The sequence below is a fragment of the Phoca vitulina genome, unplaced genomic scaffold, assembly GCF_004348235.1.
Source record: "Phoca vitulina isolate PV1807 unplaced genomic scaffold, GSC_HSeal_1.0 scaffold8, whole genome shotgun sequence".
In the NCBI taxonomy this organism is placed as follows: Eukaryota; Metazoa; Chordata; class Mammalia; order Carnivora; family Phocidae; genus Phoca; species Phoca vitulina.
In genome coordinates this window covers 53,764,590-53,787,527 of record NW_022589711.1, presented here as the reverse complement: position 1 = coordinate 53,787,527, position 22,938 = coordinate 53,764,590, and the positions used below count along the sequence as shown (strand labels likewise).

Below are 22,938 nucleotides of genomic sequence, written 5' to 3'. Positions count from 1 at the left end.
AAGATTAAATAACACAAGGAACTTCATCTCAATCTACTTAATTTCCTAGGATTCTTGGCCCAAATACTAGGCTGTTTTGTAAATGTCCAATAACCTGAGATCATGAGGGGGGGAGGTTTGAACATATTTGTGCAACCAGCTAAGCAATAGAGTGGAAAAAGAGCAGGAATTGGACTCAGACATTCTAAGCCTAAGTCTGGGCTCCATCATTAATTTTGTGAGTTTGGTGAACGTCCCCCCCCCCCCCCCCCCCCCCCGACACACACACCACACCTTGATCTATTTGTATATGAAGAGGTTGGTGATTATATTAGACAGGACTCTTTCAGAAGCAAATGACAGAAATTTAAGTCAGAAGCATTAAGAAAATAAGAAATTTACCAGTGCCCATAACTGAAAAGTCCAGAGTCACAGCTAACTTTAGATAAGGCTGCATCTACAGGCTGGAATTGTGTTATTAGGCACTGTTCCTCTTCATCCTGCAGTGCTGCTTTTCTCATAGAAAGGGCTTTATTTATTATTATTATCTTGGCCCTAGGTTTTTCTTTCTTCATCTAGCAAGTTCTAGAAAAAGAGAGTTTTTTTTCCTAATAATTATAATAAAGAATAAAACAAGAATGAAGTCTCATTGGTCCAACTTGGTTCATAGGCTCTGCCTTAAAATAGTCACTATTCACTTGTTTAATTAATTTATTTACTAATAACTACTTGAGGTCTACTATGGGATAGGCACTATGGCCCTAGACATCTGTGATATCGTGGTGAACAAGTATATAAATATATAAATCCCCTGCTTTCATCGAGTATTTAATCAGAGGAAGGGGCAGGCAATACACTAACACATGAATAAATATACAGTATAATATTCTGCCATTCTTGTCATGTTAGAAAAAATGAAGCAGGACAAGGGACTAGAGAGTGACAGGGGAATTTTTCATATAGGGTGATTAGACATGACTTTTCTGATATGGTGATATTTGTGATTCTTCTGGGAGAAAAGAGAAACTGGGAACAAAACAATAAATTAAAGAGGCTTGCTTGTTGTGTCATAGGGCTGGCTAGGAGACCAGAGGTTGGAGCAGAATGATTTAGGAGTTCAGTGGTAAGTTACGAGGATGGGAAGATAGCTAGTGTAAGATTTTATTTTACATTAGTTGGAAATTTTGGAGGATTGTGAAGAGTAAAGACAGGAGAATTAGCCAACTTAACATTTTCAAAAGATCAATCTTTTTACTATTTGGTGAATAGACTCTAGGGCACAGGACTGGAAGCAGGGAATCATTTGGGAGGTTACCCCACTGATCTCAAAGGAGAGGATTGTGGTTTGGACTATAGTAGCAGATGGAGAGAAATGGTCTAATTCGGGATGAATTTTGAAGGTAGAGTTGACAGGGGTCACTAATGGATTAAATATCTTTCTTCGGGCGCCTGGGTGGCTCAGTCGTTAAGCGTCTGCCTTCGGCTCAGGTCATGATCCCAGGGTCCTGGGATCGAGTCCCACATCCCTCTCCCACTCCCCCTGCTTGTGTTCCTGCTCTCGCTATCTCTCTGTCAAATAAAAAAAAAAAAAAAAAAAATCTTAAAAAAAAAATTAAAAAAAAATCTTTCTTCAAGACAAAGACCAAGAATCAATATAAGAAGAATCCACCAGACATACCAATCTTCCTAGGGATGAAATGGAGATGGAAAATTGGATATGCATGTCTAAGGGAGTCTTGGCTATTTTTCCTCTATATTCTATAATAACATTCATCATGATTATTACAGCTCTGCCAAGAATATGGAATATACTGATCCAAAAAATTGTAAATGTTTATACACCAGTGTTCTTATCCTGCTGGGTGGTAGGACAGGCCATCTGAACCATACTTACAGAGGGTAATGTAGGATATTTCTCTGAAACAAACCATAGTGCTCTTATTAGAAGGGGGGAGTGAATACTGGACCTTAAAAAAAATCACTAAAGATGACTAGTACAAAAAGATGTCTAGTGTAAAATTTTCTTAAACTCTAAAGCTTGTATCATATCTTCCCATTAATTCTCAGAAAAAAAATAGTTATTTAATGTTTGTAGATAGTGAAGCGCTTACCCAAATTCCTTCTTCTGAAATTTCAATCTTTGCATATGCCTCATCTTTATTACACTTTCTTTTTTTTTTTTTTTAAGATTTTATTTATTTATTTGACAGAGAGAGACAGTGAGAGAGGGAACACAAGCAGGGGGAGAGGGAGAGGGAGAAGCAGGCTTCTGTTGAGCAGGGAGCCTGATGCGGGGCTTGATCCCAGGACCCTGGGATCATGACCTGAGCCAAAGGCAGACGCTTAACGACTGAGCCACCCAGGTGCCCCTATTACACTTTCTTTTCCACTTTTGCTTCAAGTATTCTGGGTCACTTAGCATAACTCCTGCATTTCGTTCAACGCACTTGTAAACCCCTTACCTCTGCATACCCTGCTCTCCACTGGGACTGCCTTTCTTTCTTTTGTCCACCTGGTAGATTCCTGACCATGCCTTGGTCAGGTGCTTCCCTCTCTAGCAGCTTTCTCGGACTCTATAAGGATCTTACCTGCTCCCTGCCTCTGGGCTTCCCTTAGCTCTCAAGAGTTTCACCTCTACCATTCACACTACCATGATATGCATGTGCGTTTGCTACTCAAGGATTTCTGTCTCAAGTTAGCATCGCTGGATCACAGTGAAACAATCAATTTTCTTAGATATTTTAAAATTGGTTCTCTATAGTTAGTTGTGTACCAATTTATGCTTGTAAATGAGGATGAGAACCTATTTCTTTATATCCTAGCCAACACTGGTATTTCTAGGTCTTAAGACTTACCACTCTGAAGAATAGGAAATTAATTGTCTTTCTCTGATTATTAGTGGTCATTCAAGGTTTTTCTCACAACCTGATTTGTATCCTCATTGATTTACTTTTATTTTTCTCATGATTTCTGTTTTTGAGGTCCTTGGTGTGGGCTTCTGGGCTATCCCTGCACAACCTCTAGGGGAACATCATTCATATAGACCATCTTGAGAATGGTGTCATTCTGGGTTTTTGCAAAAAAGGTGGCCCTGAGGCAAAGACTATGTTTTACTCATCTCTATACTTTCTGTTTGGATCAGGATTTGGCACAGAGTAAGCACTAAATTGAGGAGAAGATAGTTTCACTGATAACATTTCAGCAAAATTGCTTCCCTTCCAACATCTCATGAAGAAGTAAAATAGTAAAGTGACATTTTTATTATATGAGCATTTTATGTTTTATCAACTTTTTAAAGTCATATCATCTGGAAATGTGCCTGAAATGGTAACCTGGCTTTTTAATTTTGTGATATGGGACTCTCTGAGTCCATGTATTATTCTGGAAGGCAGACACAGAGGTAGGTTAATATATGAAATCAGAGAAAAGACCCTATCCAATCAACTGTGCACTTGAAATTGTCAAGGTAATGGCTTTCATTTTACGAAGAGAATTATTCCTGAGAACCATAATTCCTTATATTTGTTCAGTGTTTTTGGTGTATAAAGGACATTCACATAAATAATGTCATTTGATTTCTACTAAAACTCTGTGGGTTAAGTCACATACAAATTATTACTGAGGCTGAGACACATTAGTAAGTTGGCTGAGGTGATATAACTAACAAGGCAAGCAAAAGCTCATATTGATGGGCAGCTGTGCGCTTATCTGTGCAACTCAACTTCCCAACTTGCTATGGAATGTGGCCAGGGGAACACCATTCTATCCAATGAGACATAAAATGAAAGCCTACTGACATTTCTTTGTTTAATAACATATTTCTTCATTGTCTTTTCTAATATACTATTGGATACAAACAAAAGAATATATAACATACGCAAGTTTTAAAGAATAATAATTATATATAATGAATACCTGTAAACCCTCTGCCTAACCCAGGACTAGAACATAGCCAACAACATCCATATGCCTCTAAGTTCTTCACCTATCCCACCACTTGTCTTCTTCCATGGGTAACACTGTGATGAATCTTGTGTTTATCATTCCCATGCTTTTCTTTTTCCATAGTTTTATCTCTTACGTCTATATGTCTTAACAATATATTACTTAGTTTGCGTTTTATAAAGATGGTATTATGCGCAGTGTGTCCCTGTGGGACTTGTTTTTTTTTCTTATCACTCAAAATTACATTTCTAAATAACATAGTCATTGAATAAAATAATTTATTTTATGTATAGCTGTACTTTATTCATTTTCACTGCTATAAGATATTCCATCGTATGAATGCACTACAATTTATTATTCTCTCATCAATGAACAGTTGAAAGTATTCTAGTTTTCTTGCTGTTATAGTTACTATGGTGGTCTTTTGTGTTCATGTGTCCCAGTATATATGTAAGAGTTTCTCCAGTAGTGCATTTTTATGTGAGTTTGGATGTTTAAATTTATAATATAGCAATATTTCAAACTTTGTTGGACCAATTGAGAGACCCACCACCATTTATCCACATCCCCTTTCACATCTATATTATCAGACTTCTTAAATTATGCCTATTGTCTAAATTTTCATCTCACTAATTTTATTGATAAGGTTTTATTATTAAAGTTATTAATGAAGTTGGGCATATTTTCATATCTTAATGACCTTACATCATTCATCTTTTGTGAAACGCCTTTTTATGAACTTTGCTTATTTTTCTATTGAGTTGCATATTTTAAATTGATTTATTGGTGTTCTTTTTATATTCTGGATATTAAATTTTTGTTTATTATATGCTGTGTGGTGATATGAATACTCCTCCTAATTATGGACTGTCTTTGTATGTCCCTATTATGTTCTTGATGAACAGAAGTTCTTCATTTTGATGGAGTTGTATATATCCTTTTTTGAAAATTGCTTGCTTTTGTTTTATTTAATAAAAAAAATTCTGTAATTAATGTTAAAGCCTCGGTTCTCCTGTTTTTTTTCCTCCTGAAATTTTTTGAGTTTTGGTTTTCACATTCAAGTCAACAAGCTGTCTCCACATCACCCTAGAATCTGTAATGACTTCTATCAGTTTCCATGGTACCAGCTAATTGTAGAGATTTTAGGGCAGGCTGGGGGCACATGCAGCGTGTCTGGGGTGGGAAAGAAGGGTGCTGGGAAATCTTACCCCACTGCTACATGCAAGAAGGGAAAGAATTCACTACCAGATTTTATTAGGATTAGCTACAAGCTTAAAGATGGGGAATATAAAAATGGCATGGAGTTTTCCCTGAACCCGGGGCACACATCCACATGGGAAGTGCTACATGAGGAAAGTGGAAACAGCATGGTTCGCAGAATAATGGCATCCAACAAGGATGAGCTCACACAGAAGTGGATGTCTACTTGGTATGATTTACAATCCAGGCTTTTCCCTTAAGAGTTCTTGTCACGAACACCTAGGCATTTTATTTCCTCTCAAACATCATGGGCCTGGACCCCACCCCCAGAGATTTAAATTCTGCAGAAAGAGTGGGGATTCTGATTTGCTTAATTAGTTCAGATCAAACTGGCCTTAGTCTCTCACCCAACCTGCTGATGTCTGAAATTCCACACACAGCTGCAATCATTTGTTGACAAGCCTATCTCTTTAATAAGAAAATTGCCCAGGGAGAGGTTACAATTAAGGCTTTATCTATTATTGATATTTTCAGATAATGAGTGAATGTGTTTCATCACTTGCTTTCCTCAGAGGTAGTTTTGATAATAATCATTACAAAAACGATAATGGATTTCTAGCCTACCATCCGTCACTCTTCCACCTTCTGAGGAACACAACCACCTTAAACTTGGACAATACTTTCCAGCTGGCTATTTTACCATTTAGTCATTCTTTGTAGCATATCCTCTGTTTGTGGATGAGGAAAATAAAGTAACTTCTCTTGGCATTCTCCTCTATCACCAGCCTTGATGAGGAAGAAACTCAGTTTGAGAGAAATAGGACATTCAAGTGGGCAGAGCCACACAACTACTTGACGCATGGCCCAGAGGCACAATAGTGCTTTCCCAGGAACAGTGAGTCAGATACTACCCCAAACCATATCATCTTCCAAGCATGGTGATCTTGAAATAAATAATTAGAAAAACAAGCTAAGGATTTTTTTTTATTAAAAAAACACAATTTACTGAAAAAGAGTAATGCTTTATACAAATTCCCATTACAAAACTCCAAAATATCTATTTGTCTGTTTTCAGGCACAGAAGCAGAGTACAAAAACATCAAAATTGGATAAATTCTGGTGTACCAATTCTGTTGGCCATTTTGGATTATCAATTTCTCTGTAGAGTTTAGCAAGCAGTAACCACCACGCATTTACACTCAGACATTATTAGACCCTGTGTATGTAGCAAAGGCTCTTTGAATTATACCTTCTAAGAACATAGAGTTTCAGGTTTGGGAGACATACTAAACTTTATTGGTTCATAACTTCATACGATACGGTCCTTCGGATAACCCCCCCAATGTGGTTTCACTATGAATTACTATTCCCAAACTACCTGTTTGAGCAGTGCTGCCAGCTAATAGCAACACCTCTGATAACATCCCTTAACAGAAACTCACCTTGTACACCCTTGCAAATGATTATAATTCAAAAAAATCTTTCGTACTTTGGCTTTGCTGATGCTTACGCTTCTGTTTTACCCATTACATCTGCAAACTTGTCCTAAGTCAAGTCTGCATTACTGAAAGGAGAAAAGCCTAGCCACAAAAAGCACCAGGCCATACTGACTGAAGAAATCGAAGACTTCCTTAGAATCTTTTTCATTTAGTAAGCAGAATTTCACTTTAGTGTCCCATCATGTGAGAGATTAAGGCAAGAAACCCATTTCTTAGAATTTCTCTCTTTTCAGGAATTTGAAAAGCAATCCAAAAACCAATGCATTTAAATCCTTAATTCTTTCCCCAGTACAGTATATATATATATATTTTTTTTACCTTATAAAACCACATTTACATGTATCCCATCTTACTGGATCCCCACAACAGCCCTGTGAGGTAGGCAGGTCAGGAATTACAATCACCTTTTTACAGATGAGGCACTAAATCTAGGGCATTGCAAGTGCCTTGCCCAAACTCACACAGTAATTGATAGCACCAAGACTCCAATCAGGTCTCCAGACACCAAAGCCAACACCTTTCCATTACATCATCTTGCTCAAGTGAAGGAGCAATTTCTTAGACCGGAAAACTAAGAGCAATTGTTAAAATGGAACAGAGAACCAAAAGCATCTTAGACACAGCTCATAGAAAGGAAACGGGCCATGAAGAAAGGAGGGTGCTGGCCGATATAAAAACGTGTGCATAGGCTTGATTCAGTGACTTAACAGCCAACTGAACAAATAAAAACACTACTTAGGCATAGTTCATGTTCAAAGAATGAGCATAATATCAACTAATTAATACTCACACTGCCTCTACCAGCTGGTTAAGTATCATTATCTCATTTTGACAGATGGGAAAAGAGGAGAAAGATTAAGTGACTTGCTTACAGCTAGAGAGAGAATATCTGTCATCAGATTATCACTACAGGAAGTCTAGTACTTCATTCAGACAAACAGATATATGAGCCATTTTTTCTCTAGAAAGAGGTAAACTATACGATAATTACATATGAGAAAACAATACAATTGAGAGGGAGAAAAGGATAGTTTGAGGGGATATACAACTGTGAATAAGTAGCTTAAAAGTTCAATCAATACAGTTGTTACAACCCTTGTGAAAGCAGCATACAGCAACTGAATCAGATAAATATTTTCAAAGCAAACAAGAGCGTTGTAGGTCAGAGTACAGAAATCATGTGGGAAGGTCAACAGGAATATATCATCTGGTCTTGCAGAAAGACATGCTCCCAAAGTTCTGATTTGTAAGAGATTCTTCCTGACTCTAGGAATTTTATTTTAGGCATATGAAATGTGTTATCAGATTCAAGATTTAAGCTCAGCCTCTTAAAAAAGAAGGCACAAAGGATGATGAAAGCACAGGCTATAAGATCATAATCAAAATACTATCAAAGAAGCACATGAAAAGGGCACATGTGAAGAACTGAAAAAGTTCATACTTGGTAAAGCAGATTAGGTCTTTTGTCAAAGACACTAAAAGCTCATGAAAGAGGGAAAATGAAATTCCACCTATTATACATGTGTCCATATAGAAGAGGAAAATATACCAAATAAACTTTCTTAATCAATATAGAATTAAATATATTTTTCTTTTTTTTAGATATATTTTAAGTATACTGGTACCAACATAATGATAAGAGCTTTTGCTATCTAGCTTTTTATAGAAAAACATATATATGTACATATCTATATATATATTTAAGGGGCCCCCTCTCCCCACATTTGAGATGATTACTCAGTGGGAAGCAGTAATAAAAACGGAAAAGGCTTCCCTCCCCTATTGAGGAAAGGAGATAAAATAAGACTAAGCCATTTTTAGCAAAGCATATTTTAAAAAAATATGTTTTTTTTTTTTTTTGTTTTTGCATTTGTTTGTTGTTGTTGTTTTTTGCAATACCACAGTTCAGACTCCAATAGTCAAAAGTCTAAGGCCCTAATGTCAATGACAGTATTTCAATGTCCATTTTCTATTTGTTTCAACAGTGTTGTCTCCTTTTGCTTCTGTGTCACACGTAGTCTTTCCCACTGGAAGGTGCAGGTTTTGGATAGGGCCGTGGTGTTGGGTAAGATGTTGTTTTTCGGGGACAGGAGCAGCAAAGTAGGGCACCTCCCAGAAGGCAGAGAGAAGCCGCAGCCCAGCCAGTGAAGAGAGCCTGACCAAATTCATACCTGAAAAGACAACGCATTTGTTTCATCAATGAATCATTGGGGACTTTTGTAATATAATTAAGGAAGGAAATCAATATCATATTCATTATATTTTTTTTCCACTGGGAAAAAAAATCCCCTCTGATCCCCTGGGGGAAGTACTCTAAGGTTCATGAACACAGACATACCAGAATGTTTACGTTGCAGTTGTAGACACTTTGCAATAGTAACTCAGACCATATGGCCCGCAACACCAGGGTAATCACACAAATATTTCCAAAGACTTTACCACATGCAGGAGACTTGTGAAGCATGTTTCTGTATTTTAGAAGCTGGGTTTGGACCATGATTCCCAGGCTAAAACTTAACAATTATGCTATTGCCAAGTAGCAACCATATCCTATAAAGAAAATTGCTGGCAAGTGATGGAGACTATTAGAATTTTCAATAGTTGATCCTAGGTACACGGAAATCAGAAATGTATGGTTTCGTAAAAAAAGACTTCTAAACAATCCATGGACCATTCTAGATTGAGCTGATACAGCTCGGTGTATGGAGCCAAACTTCTGGGGAGAGGCTCTGTGAATGATGGCAGACAATAGGGCGGAGCAGGCCTAGCCTTGAGTCCTGATGCAAACTCTCTACTGCTGCACTCTTGGCTAGTAACTTCACCTCCCAACCTTAAATTTCTGCTTCTCTTAAAGCAAGATAATCCCACCTGCCTCACTGGATTGCTTTCAGGATCATGAGAGACAATGTAAATAACACATAAACAGTACCAAGCAATTTATAAAGTGCTTTCACTTGATAATTTTTACTGGTAAAAAATTAGCCTATTGACCTCTTGCAGTTTCTGTCCCTACGTTGCAAGTCTTATAGATCTAAGGCTCCAACACGATCACAATCACTGCAGTATATGTTTTCCTAGTGTGGGTGATTATATGAAGAGAAGCACACCTTATCTCTCTGGCCACGGAGATTCTGCATCCATTCATGCCAGCACTCAACAAACAATAATTATGCCTTAACGTCCTGACTCTGAATGAAGTTGTTAGGCTTTAATGATGTGAACACAGTGAGACAAAGAGCCTTGACCCTGATCAAAGAGTGTTGTTACATGAGAGCCCAGAATCAGCTCTTTTATTTCTACAACTCACAATATAAATAAAAATGACTTTAGCAAAGCCAATTTTATAGTTGTGATGGAACATAAAATTTCAAAGTGGCATCTCAACTTGTTTTTTTCATAAATAAGTTAAATTATGTTTTCCTAAATAAAATTAAACTATTGGGAATGAAGTTATATTCATTAACCCCTAGAGTAGTATTATTTTTTTCCAATCAATCATAAACCATGTGTTAAGTTACAAAAAAAATCACTTAATTAAGTGTTGGAAGTATTGGGACATACCTCAAAAAGGAAATTTTAAGTATGTTAACATCTTTATTGATATTTAAAAAAATGAACCAGGAAAAAGGTCCAGTATACAGTTGGAAAGTACAGAGATTGAGAATTTTCTACTTTTAAGTGCATTTTGTCATCAATATAGGCTGTTAAAGCAATTATCAAACTCATTTTAACATGAGTCACAGGCCTTTCAGATTATTTTCAAGTTTGACTAAAATTTCACAAAGTTCTACAAAGCAAATCCGAGAAGTTATGGCACTAGCTGAACTTTGTAGGAGATAAATAGGGTATTTTCTTTGAGAAATAAATAATAAAATAGTTTTATGCATGAATAGCATTACCTGGCATTGACCGGGGTCATGGGGTCATAAAATTCTTGAACAATTTTATTGCCATACCATGCTGTGGCAACTAAAACAGCCAGACCTACAGAAATTCGAAACAAAAGATGGTTAATCACTATGGAACAATAAGTATAAATATACAGCACATTAAATTTATAAGCATTTTACAAGAATTAAATCCCATCAATAGTGTTGACATTTTTAACTTAGTCAGTTTCAATTCAGACAATTTTAACTTAGGGAGATTAGAGATTCAGACATGATTTATTCCAAATATTCTATTAAGACAGACAAAAATATTAGGTTGAAGCTGGGCATGGTTTATACTCTTCACGTCACCTTATTCACTTAGAGTCCAAGGTCACGGGCACACATAATGCTTTTTTCCAAAACAATTCAACAGGTTGATGTCAATAAGAGTTCCTTCAAAGATATTGTTACACATCAGTGTACTAAACTACTTTTAATAAAACCAGTGTCCTTATTAGTATACACAGAGTCACTTACAAAAGGGAAGATGTAAACCCTTCTACATTTTTCTTGACCAAAATTCAAAATTTACATTTCTGCAGGACCAGAAGGGAAGTAAACAACTAGATAGCAGGGAAGAGCAGGACCTGTCTCAGTGTGGACCAGACCCCCCAAATCCTACTGCCCCCCTGGCCAGACATGCGACGTACTGCCTGGAGATGTGGTGAGGGGCCCCACCAGATCAATTTGCACAGCAACCTCTCAATTTCCCACAGATTCCATATTTCAGTAATACCACAGAAACTAGTCAACATAATTACTTCTATCATTTATAAGAAGTGTAAAATATCTCAATATTTCTTATCCAAGGAAATTAAATAACTTCTTTGTATAGTAATTATACAAAACCATCAATATAAACAGATTAAATATTTCCATGCTACTTCCTCTTTCTCTCCCCCACCCCCCCAAAAAACTGGTCCAATCTAATTGCCTCTAATACTTGACAGAAAACACTATTGCTTTTGGCTGCTCAGATACACCATAAGAATGTGCTGGAACTTGCCACCCTTACTCCCTAGGAAGTCCCTGAAAGGGACGTGGGGGTGCTGCAGTCATTTACAGGAGTTACAAGAAGGCAAGCAAAGGAAGGGTGCTATGCAGTATGTTTATTCACAGCCTTTGGGATCAAACTATTGGGAATAAAATGCCATTCGTGCTTTTTCTGACAGGAGCTAATTTGAATAAACTGAAAGACTGATCCCTTTAACCAAATCTCCAGCAAAGCCAGACTCTCTTCCTTCATTATTGGTTAAGTCCACATATGATGCTGGGCTAAAGGCTCCTAGCAAGTCTTTTTCCAAAGAGAAAATGAGAAAAGAAATTCTAATTCTAGCTCTTCCCAATGGTAGATTGTATCACTGATCTCATTTTCAAAAACAATAGGCTGCATATACCATATGCTGTATATATGTTATATATAATGTATATAGTAGTCTATTATTTTATGTGTTTACACACACATACTATTTTGTCTGCACACATACACACTACCTTATTTAATATAGTCCTTATAATAGGGTTTCATAATGGAACTATCCATGTCTTTTCCTGGTACTCATTTTCTCAAAGGTCACATATGTAACTCCTCAATCAACACTTGAATGAAGCAACAAACATGTATGTATTTTCTATGGAAAACATAACTTCATTCCTTTATCAAGGTTTTCTCTTTCTTAACTCATCTAACCTAATTTCCTGCCATTCCAACCTCTACCTCCACTCCATTTGGCCTTTCTTTTCACTTGTCTATAGTACATCCTGTTTATGTGGAATCAGATCTGTCTGTCCGGAATGCTGTCCTCATTTTTCTCCAAGAATCCCAGTTCCATCCATTCCCCATAGACCTGTTTGATTCACACATTCTTTATGTTCTCTGTCATAACTCCCCATCTTTGCCACATAATGTCTATGGAGACACTCCAGAAATTTTTTGAATCTTACAGAATTGTTCCCAAATGCTTGCTAAATAAAAAATATCTCTCTTCACCTGGGAGACTCCTTCTAGCAAATCAGCTGACACCTGGAACCTCAATGAATAGACCTGCCCACCATGAACACAGATCTCAAATTTCCATTTGGATCCTACTTGAGAATGTGAAAGTCAATTAGACTTAAGGTTTTTATGTCTTCAAGATTTTAAAGGAACTGAAAAAATCAACCCAAGTGCAACAAATCCAACAAAATCTAAGGAAACTCAAACCTAGGTCTTTACCCGTACCAGAGACAGATTAGTGAGGTGAAGGAGGCAGGGCCTCTCTTACCTGCAATAAGAAATATCACTCCCCCAATGACAGCCATCCGCATCTTCTGCACCTCATCGTCTTCCAAGCACTTCATACACTTCATGCCAATTGTGGCCACAAAGATGGCTATAAGTCCCAGCAGGATGCCAATCACCATCAAAGCGCGGGTGGCTTGCAAAGTACCTGGTGGAGAACGTTTTAGAACATGTAAAAATCGTGCCTAGGCCAACAAGAGAAGAAGAATGATTGAAGGCCACGTATATTTCAATAATGTATGGGAAAGATAACAATGAACTAGGAGTCACAAGACCCCAGTTCCGATGATGTTTCTGCAGGTAACCAACACAATTTCCACTCCAGAGAAACAAACGCCTGGCTGCATGATGAGTAAGAAGCCCTCCAGCTCTCACAATTTATGTTTTCAATATGAACTTCAAATCCTCTGGAAAAATAATTAATGATCTGGTTGAATAGGTTTAGCAGAACTAATACATCTTTAATCCTCACTAACAGAGTATTTTGATTCTGAAATAACAATCATATGTATTATCCTTAATGTTAAGCCATTTATAATTAAAATGGCTTACAATATACTTTGGTAATAGTCAACAGCTTTATACTCCAGTCATCAAGCTGCAGAAAAAAACAGGTGAATTTGGAAGATAAGTAATGAATTTCTCAAAGATTATCACGGCTGGATAAGTAACATTTGTATCCCCAGTGACTGGCCTCGGGGTGGGGGATATAAATGCCATTTTCTTAGAACAAAACAAAATAACCTTTGAGATGTTACTTTGGAACAAGGTAGTTTCATATTCAGAGATATCACCAGTGTTCAAAACTATTAAATTGTCATGTTGTAAAATAGCAGACAATAATTTAATGTAGTATTTCTCAAGATTCCACTAATTTTCTCATTTCCTGTTATTGTCATTGGTGTACTAAATCACGATATAGTCAGCTTCAGGAGATTATGCCAGTATGTTTCTTAAAGAATAAAAACATGACACTATCATTGTGGTATAAAGGCACAGATTTAAAGAAAAATGAGCCGAAACTACTCTGGTTAATGAGTTTGATTAATTCTAGATTTATTTCTTCCTTCAGGTAAAGATCATTATCTTATTGACAGTGTTTACATGTAACAATTATTTTTCCATGTATAAATAGTATTTACATTGTAACAAACCATGCTATCTTGGGTAAGCTACTTATTATTCTTTGGGATCAAGTTTCTATTATGTAAAGTGTGAATGATGATATCTCTAACCAGGAAGCTGGAACAATTTACTTCTTGATGGTCTTTAAAAGTGGCTGACATGATGGAAAGGTTCTGTATCTCACTATCAAATTGATACCTAAGCTCAGTCTTATGATGCTCAGGGTTGAAAACTTACATTACCAATCATTACTAACTCTAGAGATTTCTAAAACATTCAATTTTAATTTGTTAATATTTATATCCTTGCCATAACCAATCTCTGCTAAAATGACAATAACCTCTTTCTAAGAAGAATCAAAAGTATTTTTTTTTTTTACTGTATTTGAGAGCTATTTTGGAAGCCAAGATACATTTTTACTTGATTTAAGTAAACAGCAAAATGGAGACACTCCCCTTCCATAACCAGCTCCTTGTAAACACCTGGGGCACACATGCACCCTACCCACACACTTCTCATAAGATTCCAGCATAAAGAATTGCTGAATCAAAACACATGTTCCATGGGCCGCGGGTTTCCCAGGAACTGAAGCTGCTTATAATATTAGTGTAAAGCTTCTTGCTTGGATCACAAACAATACTGTGGCAAGAAGAGGAAAGTACCAAGGAATCCACCGTTATGGCATGTCCTTCCTTCTGATTTACGAAGAGTTTTTGCCAAGACAATCATTACATGACAGGAAATTGAAAAGTAAAATAATTAAGTTCTTATACACAACACAAATATCAGATCTGGTCCTAAATGCCACTCAGAAGAAAGGCATTTCAGGCAAAAGAATGCTGGAAGGAGAAATACTAAAAATCACAAAGATAATCCACATGCCAGGAGGATAGGATGACTGTCCATCTGTTTACCTGGCACTGTCTTGGTTTTAAAACTACAGGTCCCACCTCCTAAGAAGGACCTGAATCCTGAACAAATGGGGACAGCTGGTCACTCTACTGGAGGATGACGGAATATGACAAAATGAGGTGCGTTTAGCGTGGTGGTCAGAAAGCTTAGATCCTGCAGGGCTTTGCAAGCTAGAGTAAGGTGTTTATTCCAAGTGTAATCAGAAGTCATTGTAGGGTTTTAAAGAAGGGGTGACAAGATTTTTACCTTCAGTAGAGAGAGCACAATTAGTAAATATTCTTCCTATGCTAACCCTTCAAATACATATAGCCTTCCACATCTCTCAGCCACTTCTGCTGTTTTTCTCATAAACAGTTTTCCAACCTTTATTAATCACCTTTATTATTAATCTCTGATCTTTCTCCAAGTTTTCCACTTTGTTTGAGTTGTAGGGCCCCCAACCTGACCCAGCTCCTATAATAATCATTCTGATCTGCACTTCACGTAAAAACAGCAGGCCACCAGCCCAGCAGGTCTGAGCACTTGGATCACAAGGTATTCTTCACGAGGAGTCTACCAGGCCTCTCAGTCTCATGAGTCAGACTTGCATAAAACCACCCAGGCAGGGAGCACACACAGATAAACTACTCCAGGGCTCACCTGGGCTGATCTAACATTCATGGTTTTCATCTCTGAGTTTTTCCCCTTCAAGTTCTCTAGGAAAGCACACATGATTCATGCCATACCCATTTTATTCTTTCCACCTCTTTCACAAAGCTTCTAAGGGGGACAAGGCAGATATTTTGTTCTGTTCACTAACAAAACCCCCTATCTTTTCTTTCTTTACAGAATCATGACTTATTTGCATAATGCACAAAAAATAATGGAGGAAATGGGGGGAAAATCCTTAGGAATCATATAAGCCATCTAGAGCAGCGGATCATGTCTCATTTTTAAAAATCTGACAAAGCAAGAGCATTATTTTTTTTAAAGATTTTATTTATTTATTTGTCAGAGAGAGAGAGAGCATAAGCAGGGGGAACGGCAGGGAGAGGGAGAAGCAGGCTCCCTGCTGTGCAAGGAGCCCAGTTCAGGGCTCAATTCCAGAACCCTGGGCTCATGACCCAAGCTGAAGGCAGCCGCTTAACCGACAGAGCCACCCAGGCGCCCCAAGCAAGAGCATTATTCTGCAAAGCAATATTTCTCATCTACCTCTTGGCATCCATTGATTTACAAAATTTCTCTGTATTTTACAATACTGGATGGGCATCAAACACAAAAATCTCATCTTGCTCCACTGGAGACAGTTGGATGAATTCTTAACTATAGTGATAAGTAGGAGTAGGGGGGGATGTTAAAAAAAAAACAGTGTGAGAATCATAACAACATGAAAATTCACTAGTCAGGCATATGTAACAATGGATTACAAAGTCAAAGTAAGCAAGTGTTGTGTTACAAGTTATGAGGGTTTTACCTGGAGATAGAATCTAAATTGTACAGTTTTAAGCTGGAACCAGATGAATCCTTCAAATTAAGGTCTTATGGAAGGCTTTTAAGTCAGAGATCTAAAATATGTAATTGTGAGCTCGTTGATGTCTTGGGCCAGATATTTTTCAATCCAAAACACTAAGAACAGTACCTGGCATGCCACATGGATTATTCAATCTGTGTTCAATTCATTCAAATTAGCACATATTTTTTTTTTTTTTTCAAAATTGCACTAATATGATAGGGAAATATACTTATTCTCTTGTGGTTAGCTTAAGCTTTGATATACTACTGAGAAATGCCTCCCTAGTGAGCCTGGAGATAATAAAATTTTGCTATATAAAAGCCAAACTTAGTTTCAATCACTAAAAGCCAGAAATTTATACAAGGAGGGAACAAATCATACTTTTTGCTTAACTTGATTTTTTTTTTTTATTTTCAAGATTTTAAAATTCTGCATTGAATGAGCTTCCGAGATAAAGTTTTTCTCCTGGTGGAATAATGATCAGCAGGGTACAGAAGTTGAGAAACACTTGAAAGCCACAAAATAACATTTTGGACCAGAGAGATACAGGACAGCCTTGAATTATTAACTCTGAGCTGGTCTAATTGGATCAATTCAAAATGCAAATACGTTCCTTTCCTGGCTCTTTAAATTTGGAGATATCGCTACAATATTATTATCACTGACTAAAGTGGTCTGTGGAGAAAATAGTTAGCAAACATTCAAAAAGTTACACTATTGTTTCCCATCATTATTCAGCAGTAGATAGAGGAGGCAGTCTTTTAATTACATTTAGCTAGACTGATAATCTTGAGATTAAAGACCCCCTAAGGAGTTCTCACCACCTTCAACCTGAAAGTATAATTTGAAAAAATACTTACAAAGATCTCTACTTACAAGACAAGAGATGAGTGAGGAGTTACTGATCTACTACAGTTGGGTTAATCAACATCAGTGTAGAAAGACAAGTATGTCAATTTTTTTTTTTTTTCTAAAGGTTTGTAAAAGTCTCACTATACAAACAGCAGAATCTCCTACAAATACCTGACATTGTTTATGCTACTTACCGGCCATACTGCTATATTATTACCCTATATAGTATGCATCAAACAAAGCTGATTTTAATTAAATCTGCATCCTCATGTAGTACCCCTTTGCATGAGTGGTTGCTTAATAAGTATTAGACAAGTAAATGAACTGACCATCAGGTGACTGGAACAAAAATGTTCTCTTCTCTGTAGTTAAATGAGCTCATCACAGACTGTCACACAACTATACTCCCCTGGCTTTTTCACTTGTACTCAAGGTCAAAGTTTCTTAGGAGTTCTCATTGTTAGGATTTCTATTTTATTGGTGTGTAAGCTGGTGGCCACTGGGTATGACCTCAATATACCACCCCACTCAGTAACTGAAGTGGTCTGGGATGAGGCAGGACTTACCACTTTTCAGGATGTCCTGAGTAGTTTTGCTCTTTTTTGTTTGTTCCTTAGAGAAATTGCCTCATGATTAAATTTATGCTTCTATATTACCACTTACTCATCACTCCAATCAAGGAAACCTAAACTATGCCACTTCTTCTTTGTTTTCCATCATGGCAGTTAGTAACAGAGAATGTTGACACTGGAAGGAATCCACATTGGCACCTTATAAATTATCTTAGTTGCATCCCTGGGAGCAAGAATAGGGCCCAGCTTACGTTTGTTGAGTGGATGAATGAACCGTCGGTTCATCTCCCCATTCCTCTTATTCTGCACTATTTTATAAGTAAGGCTTATAAAATAAGCCCTATTTTATTTCTCTTCAGCCCAGAGAAATCAAGTGGCTTACAATAATATACATAGTTAGTTAGTGCAAAACAAGGGTTAGAATTGAGAACTTATGACCTCAAGCTTGGATTTTTTTTTTTTTTTCCTACTTCCATCATTCCAAGAGTCAGAACTAATTCATGAAACAGATTCGAACACCAATGGTTCCTTGAACACCCTTGGGATGTAGCAGTATCATGCAGTCTGGGGAAGTATAAGTGGCTGCCTTCTTCTCTGCCTTTGCTTCCAAGACTTTCAAGACTTTAAAATCCAAGTCAGTGATTTCGTCTCTTTGATTGAGCCTGACATCATGGGGAGAGTGCTGGGAAACCTCACTGACAACCAATACTCATTAAGCACACCTACACACATGTGGATTCATGCAAAGCAAGCTGAACAGGCTAGAGGAGCTTATAAACAAATTACAGAATCCCAAGGTTAGATGAGACTTAGAGAGAGTCTAGCCTAACCTTCCATTTGTCTGGTGCTTGGATTTTCCCTACAACATTCCTACAAAATGCTTACTTCTCTGCTTGTGCACCTCCCACAATGCAACCTCCCAGGACAGCCCAATCTTTGGACAGCTTTAGCTATTAAAATCAAGCAAGAAAAAACAATTAACTAAGTACCTAAAACAGGTGCAAGCTTGCCAAAAGTTTGAGAATTGGATCAGCAGAAGGCAAGATGTACAGTTTAATCCAGAAAAAGTCTGCTGCGAGCAGTACCTGGCACTGCCCTTTGTATGTGCCAACTCTCAGCGGTCATCAGTGTGAATGAGCATCTCATACTTGGGATGGAATTGAAATTGTCTCAGCCATAGTAAAACCACGATACACAGTGTAACATCACCCCTCCCCCCAAGGGAAGCTTCTCGGTTACGTTTTCATAAACTGTTCTGCAAGAACCACCTAAAAGAAGCCCTGTTGTATCTCATTTCCTATATTGGTTTAAACATCCTGTAACCCTTTATAAATGTCATGTGCTTTTCATAGCCGACACCAGTTAGAGCAGGGAATCAAGGGCTTTTAACACATCCATTGCCTTAAACCTTGATAAATTTCTGTATCTCTACTCTAAGATGCCAAGTGGGCTCCACTGGCAAAGTGAGCAAGATACAGTTTCAGGAAACTTCTAGCCAAGCTATAAGCTAAAAGCAAGCACTTCCTGGTATGCAACCCTTTACAAGGAAAGCTACTTACATCTAGGAAATTCTGTTCTCTTTTAGACATCACAAAACTGCACCAAAACCAACCAATGAATCACCACCCCAGGTCTCTACATCAGAGGAGAGTAAGGACCACTGCCCAGGCAGAGAAACAGAGACAGGTTCCCTGGGCTCTGTTCAAAGGTCTCCAGTGAGTCATGGGCAGGTTGGGAGAGCACTATGAGTCAAGGCTCCCTCTTCTGGGAATCAGTTTTGAGAGAAAGGCCTCAGCTCCACCTTGAATAAATCCTGGTTTTAACCAAAACAAAAAGAGGAATCTGATCTGGAGTTAAAAAGAATCATCAGGAAGAAATCTCTAAAATCTGTATGGGGGAACGGGTATTGTTTAGTTCTTCTACTACAGCTTCAAAAACTATAACAGCTATATTAACCAGGAATAAATCAAAATAAAACATTTTAACACATTATCGTGTATAGTGATGACCTGCTGGAGTATTTGCAACATGGATCAGTTTGGTCATGGATTCTATTTGGTCACCTAAGGAAGTAAAAGGAAACCTATTTAAGCATATTGAAAATGAACTGTTTTGATCAGAAGAATCAGAGACCTCTCTGGAATTTCCCTTAAAGCCTTCTCCATCTGCCAAGTCCTCGACATGATACCCAAAATGCCTGACACCATTTCCTTATACACATTTGTCTTTTCATGGGGAGATTCAATGATTATATAAAGGGGTATACTTAATACACTTCTTATATTTGGTATAAAAGATCCTAATACAGGAGCTTTGAAAAGTTGAAGTGACAACACTCAAACCACCATGCACATTGACCAACCAAATCCCACAGGTGTGCAAGCTGTTTAAACAGATTCAGAACAGATTTAATAACTCTAAGATGTATGGTTTTTGACAAAACCACAGGCTGGAGGTGGACAGGGCAATTGAAGGAAGCTTGAGCAATGGCAACATGGCTCACCCTCAGCACACAAGGTGGGCTGGTGGTCAGGTTTGTTTATCCTGGCAAAGGCTAAGTAAGCTTTTCTTCAAGTTAGTTTGAGGGCATGAGAGTCAAAGGTCTAGGGCAACTAACACAGTATCTCAAGGAAGGTACTCCAGCCATGAATTATTATGACCTAAGTAAGTGGGAATTTAATGAGTTTCTAAAAAGGTACTCATAACGTTTTACCTAAAAATAAATAAATAAACAAAAGTAAAAAGGCCATCCTATCGTCCTTCTCCCTATAATCCTTAGAAATATCACTCTACATAATTCAACTTGACAGAAGAACAGACATCCATTACACAGACACTCCTTCAAGGAAGATGGAAGCTTGGAGAAGACCCACCATTTCTCTCACTACCCTCCTCCCTGCCTGAGCTCTGCCTTCAGCAATTGTCTCCTCTGCTGCATTTTCTCCAGTGCCTTCATTCTCCTTCATATTATGAGGGGAGCTTACTTAGAACTTTTCTTTCTTGCCACCCCTTTCCACCTGCCACCAAACTTCACTTTCCAAAATAACACTACATAATCTGCCTCCTCTGCAGACTCCTGGCTTGAAAGCTAAACCCTTCAGGGGAATCTCAAGAGGCTTCTTGAAGGAGTCATGGAAGAAGATGCAAAGGAACTTCCCCATACTTACTGGATCTTAAAAATCAAAAAAATCAAAAGATTCAAGCTCAAGTGTGAGTAGTAGACACTAGGTTGGGACATTCCATGTAGAAATGTGACTTTTACTATGAAAACTCAGAGTAAAGATAGATTTTACGCCCCCCCCCCCAATTTACCTAAAACTTTAGGATTCCCTGTTAATTAAAGAATCTGGAAAAGCTGACAGGCTCCAAACTTTTCAAAGCATACTGTTTTCTTGTCCAAACCCCACCACTCTTCAATTTATACAGAATCTTACAATATCCAGGACAAGCCTAAGTGCTCAAGTTGGAGGCTGGCCTTCACCCACTCAATCTCCACCTCACTGTCATGGGAATTTAAGATGAAACCACACCTAGAGGAAAAGTGTCACCGGGCGAGTTAGAGGAAAAACCAGAGCTGAGGCCAGGGCTTCTCTCTTCCCAAACCACAGTTCTCTCGCTTCCTCACGACAAAGCACATGATCAGAAGATGTGATCAACTGAAGTTTCACAACCACGTAATTATACCACAGAATCAATTGGTAGCCACTACCCCAAAGCGGAGCCCCTGGTGGGGGGCTGGGGTCTCAGGTTCCCGACCGTGGGGATGGGGAAGGCACTCACTGCTCAGATTCAGCAAGGAGTCGAAGACTTTGCACTGAATCTGCCCGGTGCTCTGCGACACGCAGGACATCCACAGCCCCTCGTAAATGGCCTGGGCCGTCACGATGTTGTCCCCCGCGTAGGAGTAAATCTTCCACTGGGGCAGTGCCGTGCTGACAATGCAGCCGATCCAGCCCAGGAAGGCCAGGATGAAGCCTAAGAGCTGCAGCCCCGCGTTGGCCATGGCTCGCTCGGGCGCCCGCGCTGGTTCAGGGGTGGCAGGTGCAGAAGGCGGAGTTGGCAGGTGCGCACCGGGGACTCTCCGGAGTGACGGAGCCCCGCGGAGGAAGTTACTGCGGAGAGCCCTGCTCCCTGAGCTGCCACCGAAGAAGCTTTGGGTCTGGGTCCCGTCCGGGTCGGCGCTGGAGTCGGGACGCGAGAAGCTGCGCTACTGCCAGGCTCCGGGACTGAGACGCCAACCCTCTGGGCGCCGCGATTTAAAGCAGCTCCGCCCCCGGCCCGCCGGCCGCCGCGCAGCGCCCCCTGGTGGTTTCAGAGCGGCTCGCTGGGAAAGCGGCGGGGAGCGCGGGAGCCCGCGATGGCAGAGTCCTAGGCAGGAAGGTCCCGCCTGAGGTGTGGGGACTCCCTGGGGAGGATCAGATCTGCACAGTGCTCCCGTAGTCGTCCCTTATCCAAAAATGATGTGGAAACAGTAAAAATTCATAACGATGAAAAATAGAGGCCTCAAAAGACCCACGGTGTCATTTGCAACTTTATTTCACTATCTTATTAAAAGGCATTTTCTATTTATCCCCAGGACACCCTCCCATCCCCACACACTTCTCTCTCTTTTGTTCATCTCTCCCCCCTCCCCCTTTTGCCTCCCGTTCCCTTCTTCTCTTCATGGTCTCTTCTAGAATCATACATTTCTGCATGAGTTGTAAGAAATCTTTGTACTTTATAGATCAGGAAACTGAGGCTCAGAGAGGAAACATGGTTTTCATAAGATCACACAGCAAGTTAGTAGCATCTTTATACTTGGTTTTCAGACCACTCTGCTTTCCACTACATCTCAAATCAACCGGAATATATACCCTTTAATCTATCATCCCTATGAAAATGCAGCCCACCTTCCCCCACCCCTACACATATACACACACTCACACACACACACACACACACACACACACACACGCCTCTTTCCTGCAGCAGTTTGTCTTAGAGCAGTGATTACTTCTCAGAGGGATCTGGCCAATGGGTGCACCCCGTGTCCCAAAGGGTGTTTTATTAATGAATTATCAGACAACCATTCATCAAATGTGAGAGCATGTAAAAAGTCTTGCCCCAGAGAAAAGAGAACTGCTCTGGGATTTAGGAAGTCAGCATCCTG

General features: G+C 38.8%; 1 protein-coding gene across 1 annotated transcript; it reads right to left on the bottom strand.

Moving 5' to 3' along the window:
- Positions 1–6,150: 6,150 nt before the first annotated feature.
- On the bottom strand, positions 6,151–22,013 carry CLDN1 (claudin 1). Its single transcript, XM_032406164.1, has 4 exons — positions 21,570–22,013; positions 12,820–12,984; positions 10,523–10,607; positions 6,151–8,794 (listed from the first exon to the last, which is right to left on the bottom strand). The coding sequence occupies exons 1-4, from the start codon at positions 21,790–21,792 to the stop codon at positions 8,632–8,634; spliced, it is 636 nt and encodes a 211-aa protein (XP_032262055.1). The 5' UTR covers positions 21,793–22,013; the 3' UTR covers positions 6,151–8,631.
- Between the last annotated feature and the right edge of the window lie 925 nt (positions 22,014–22,938).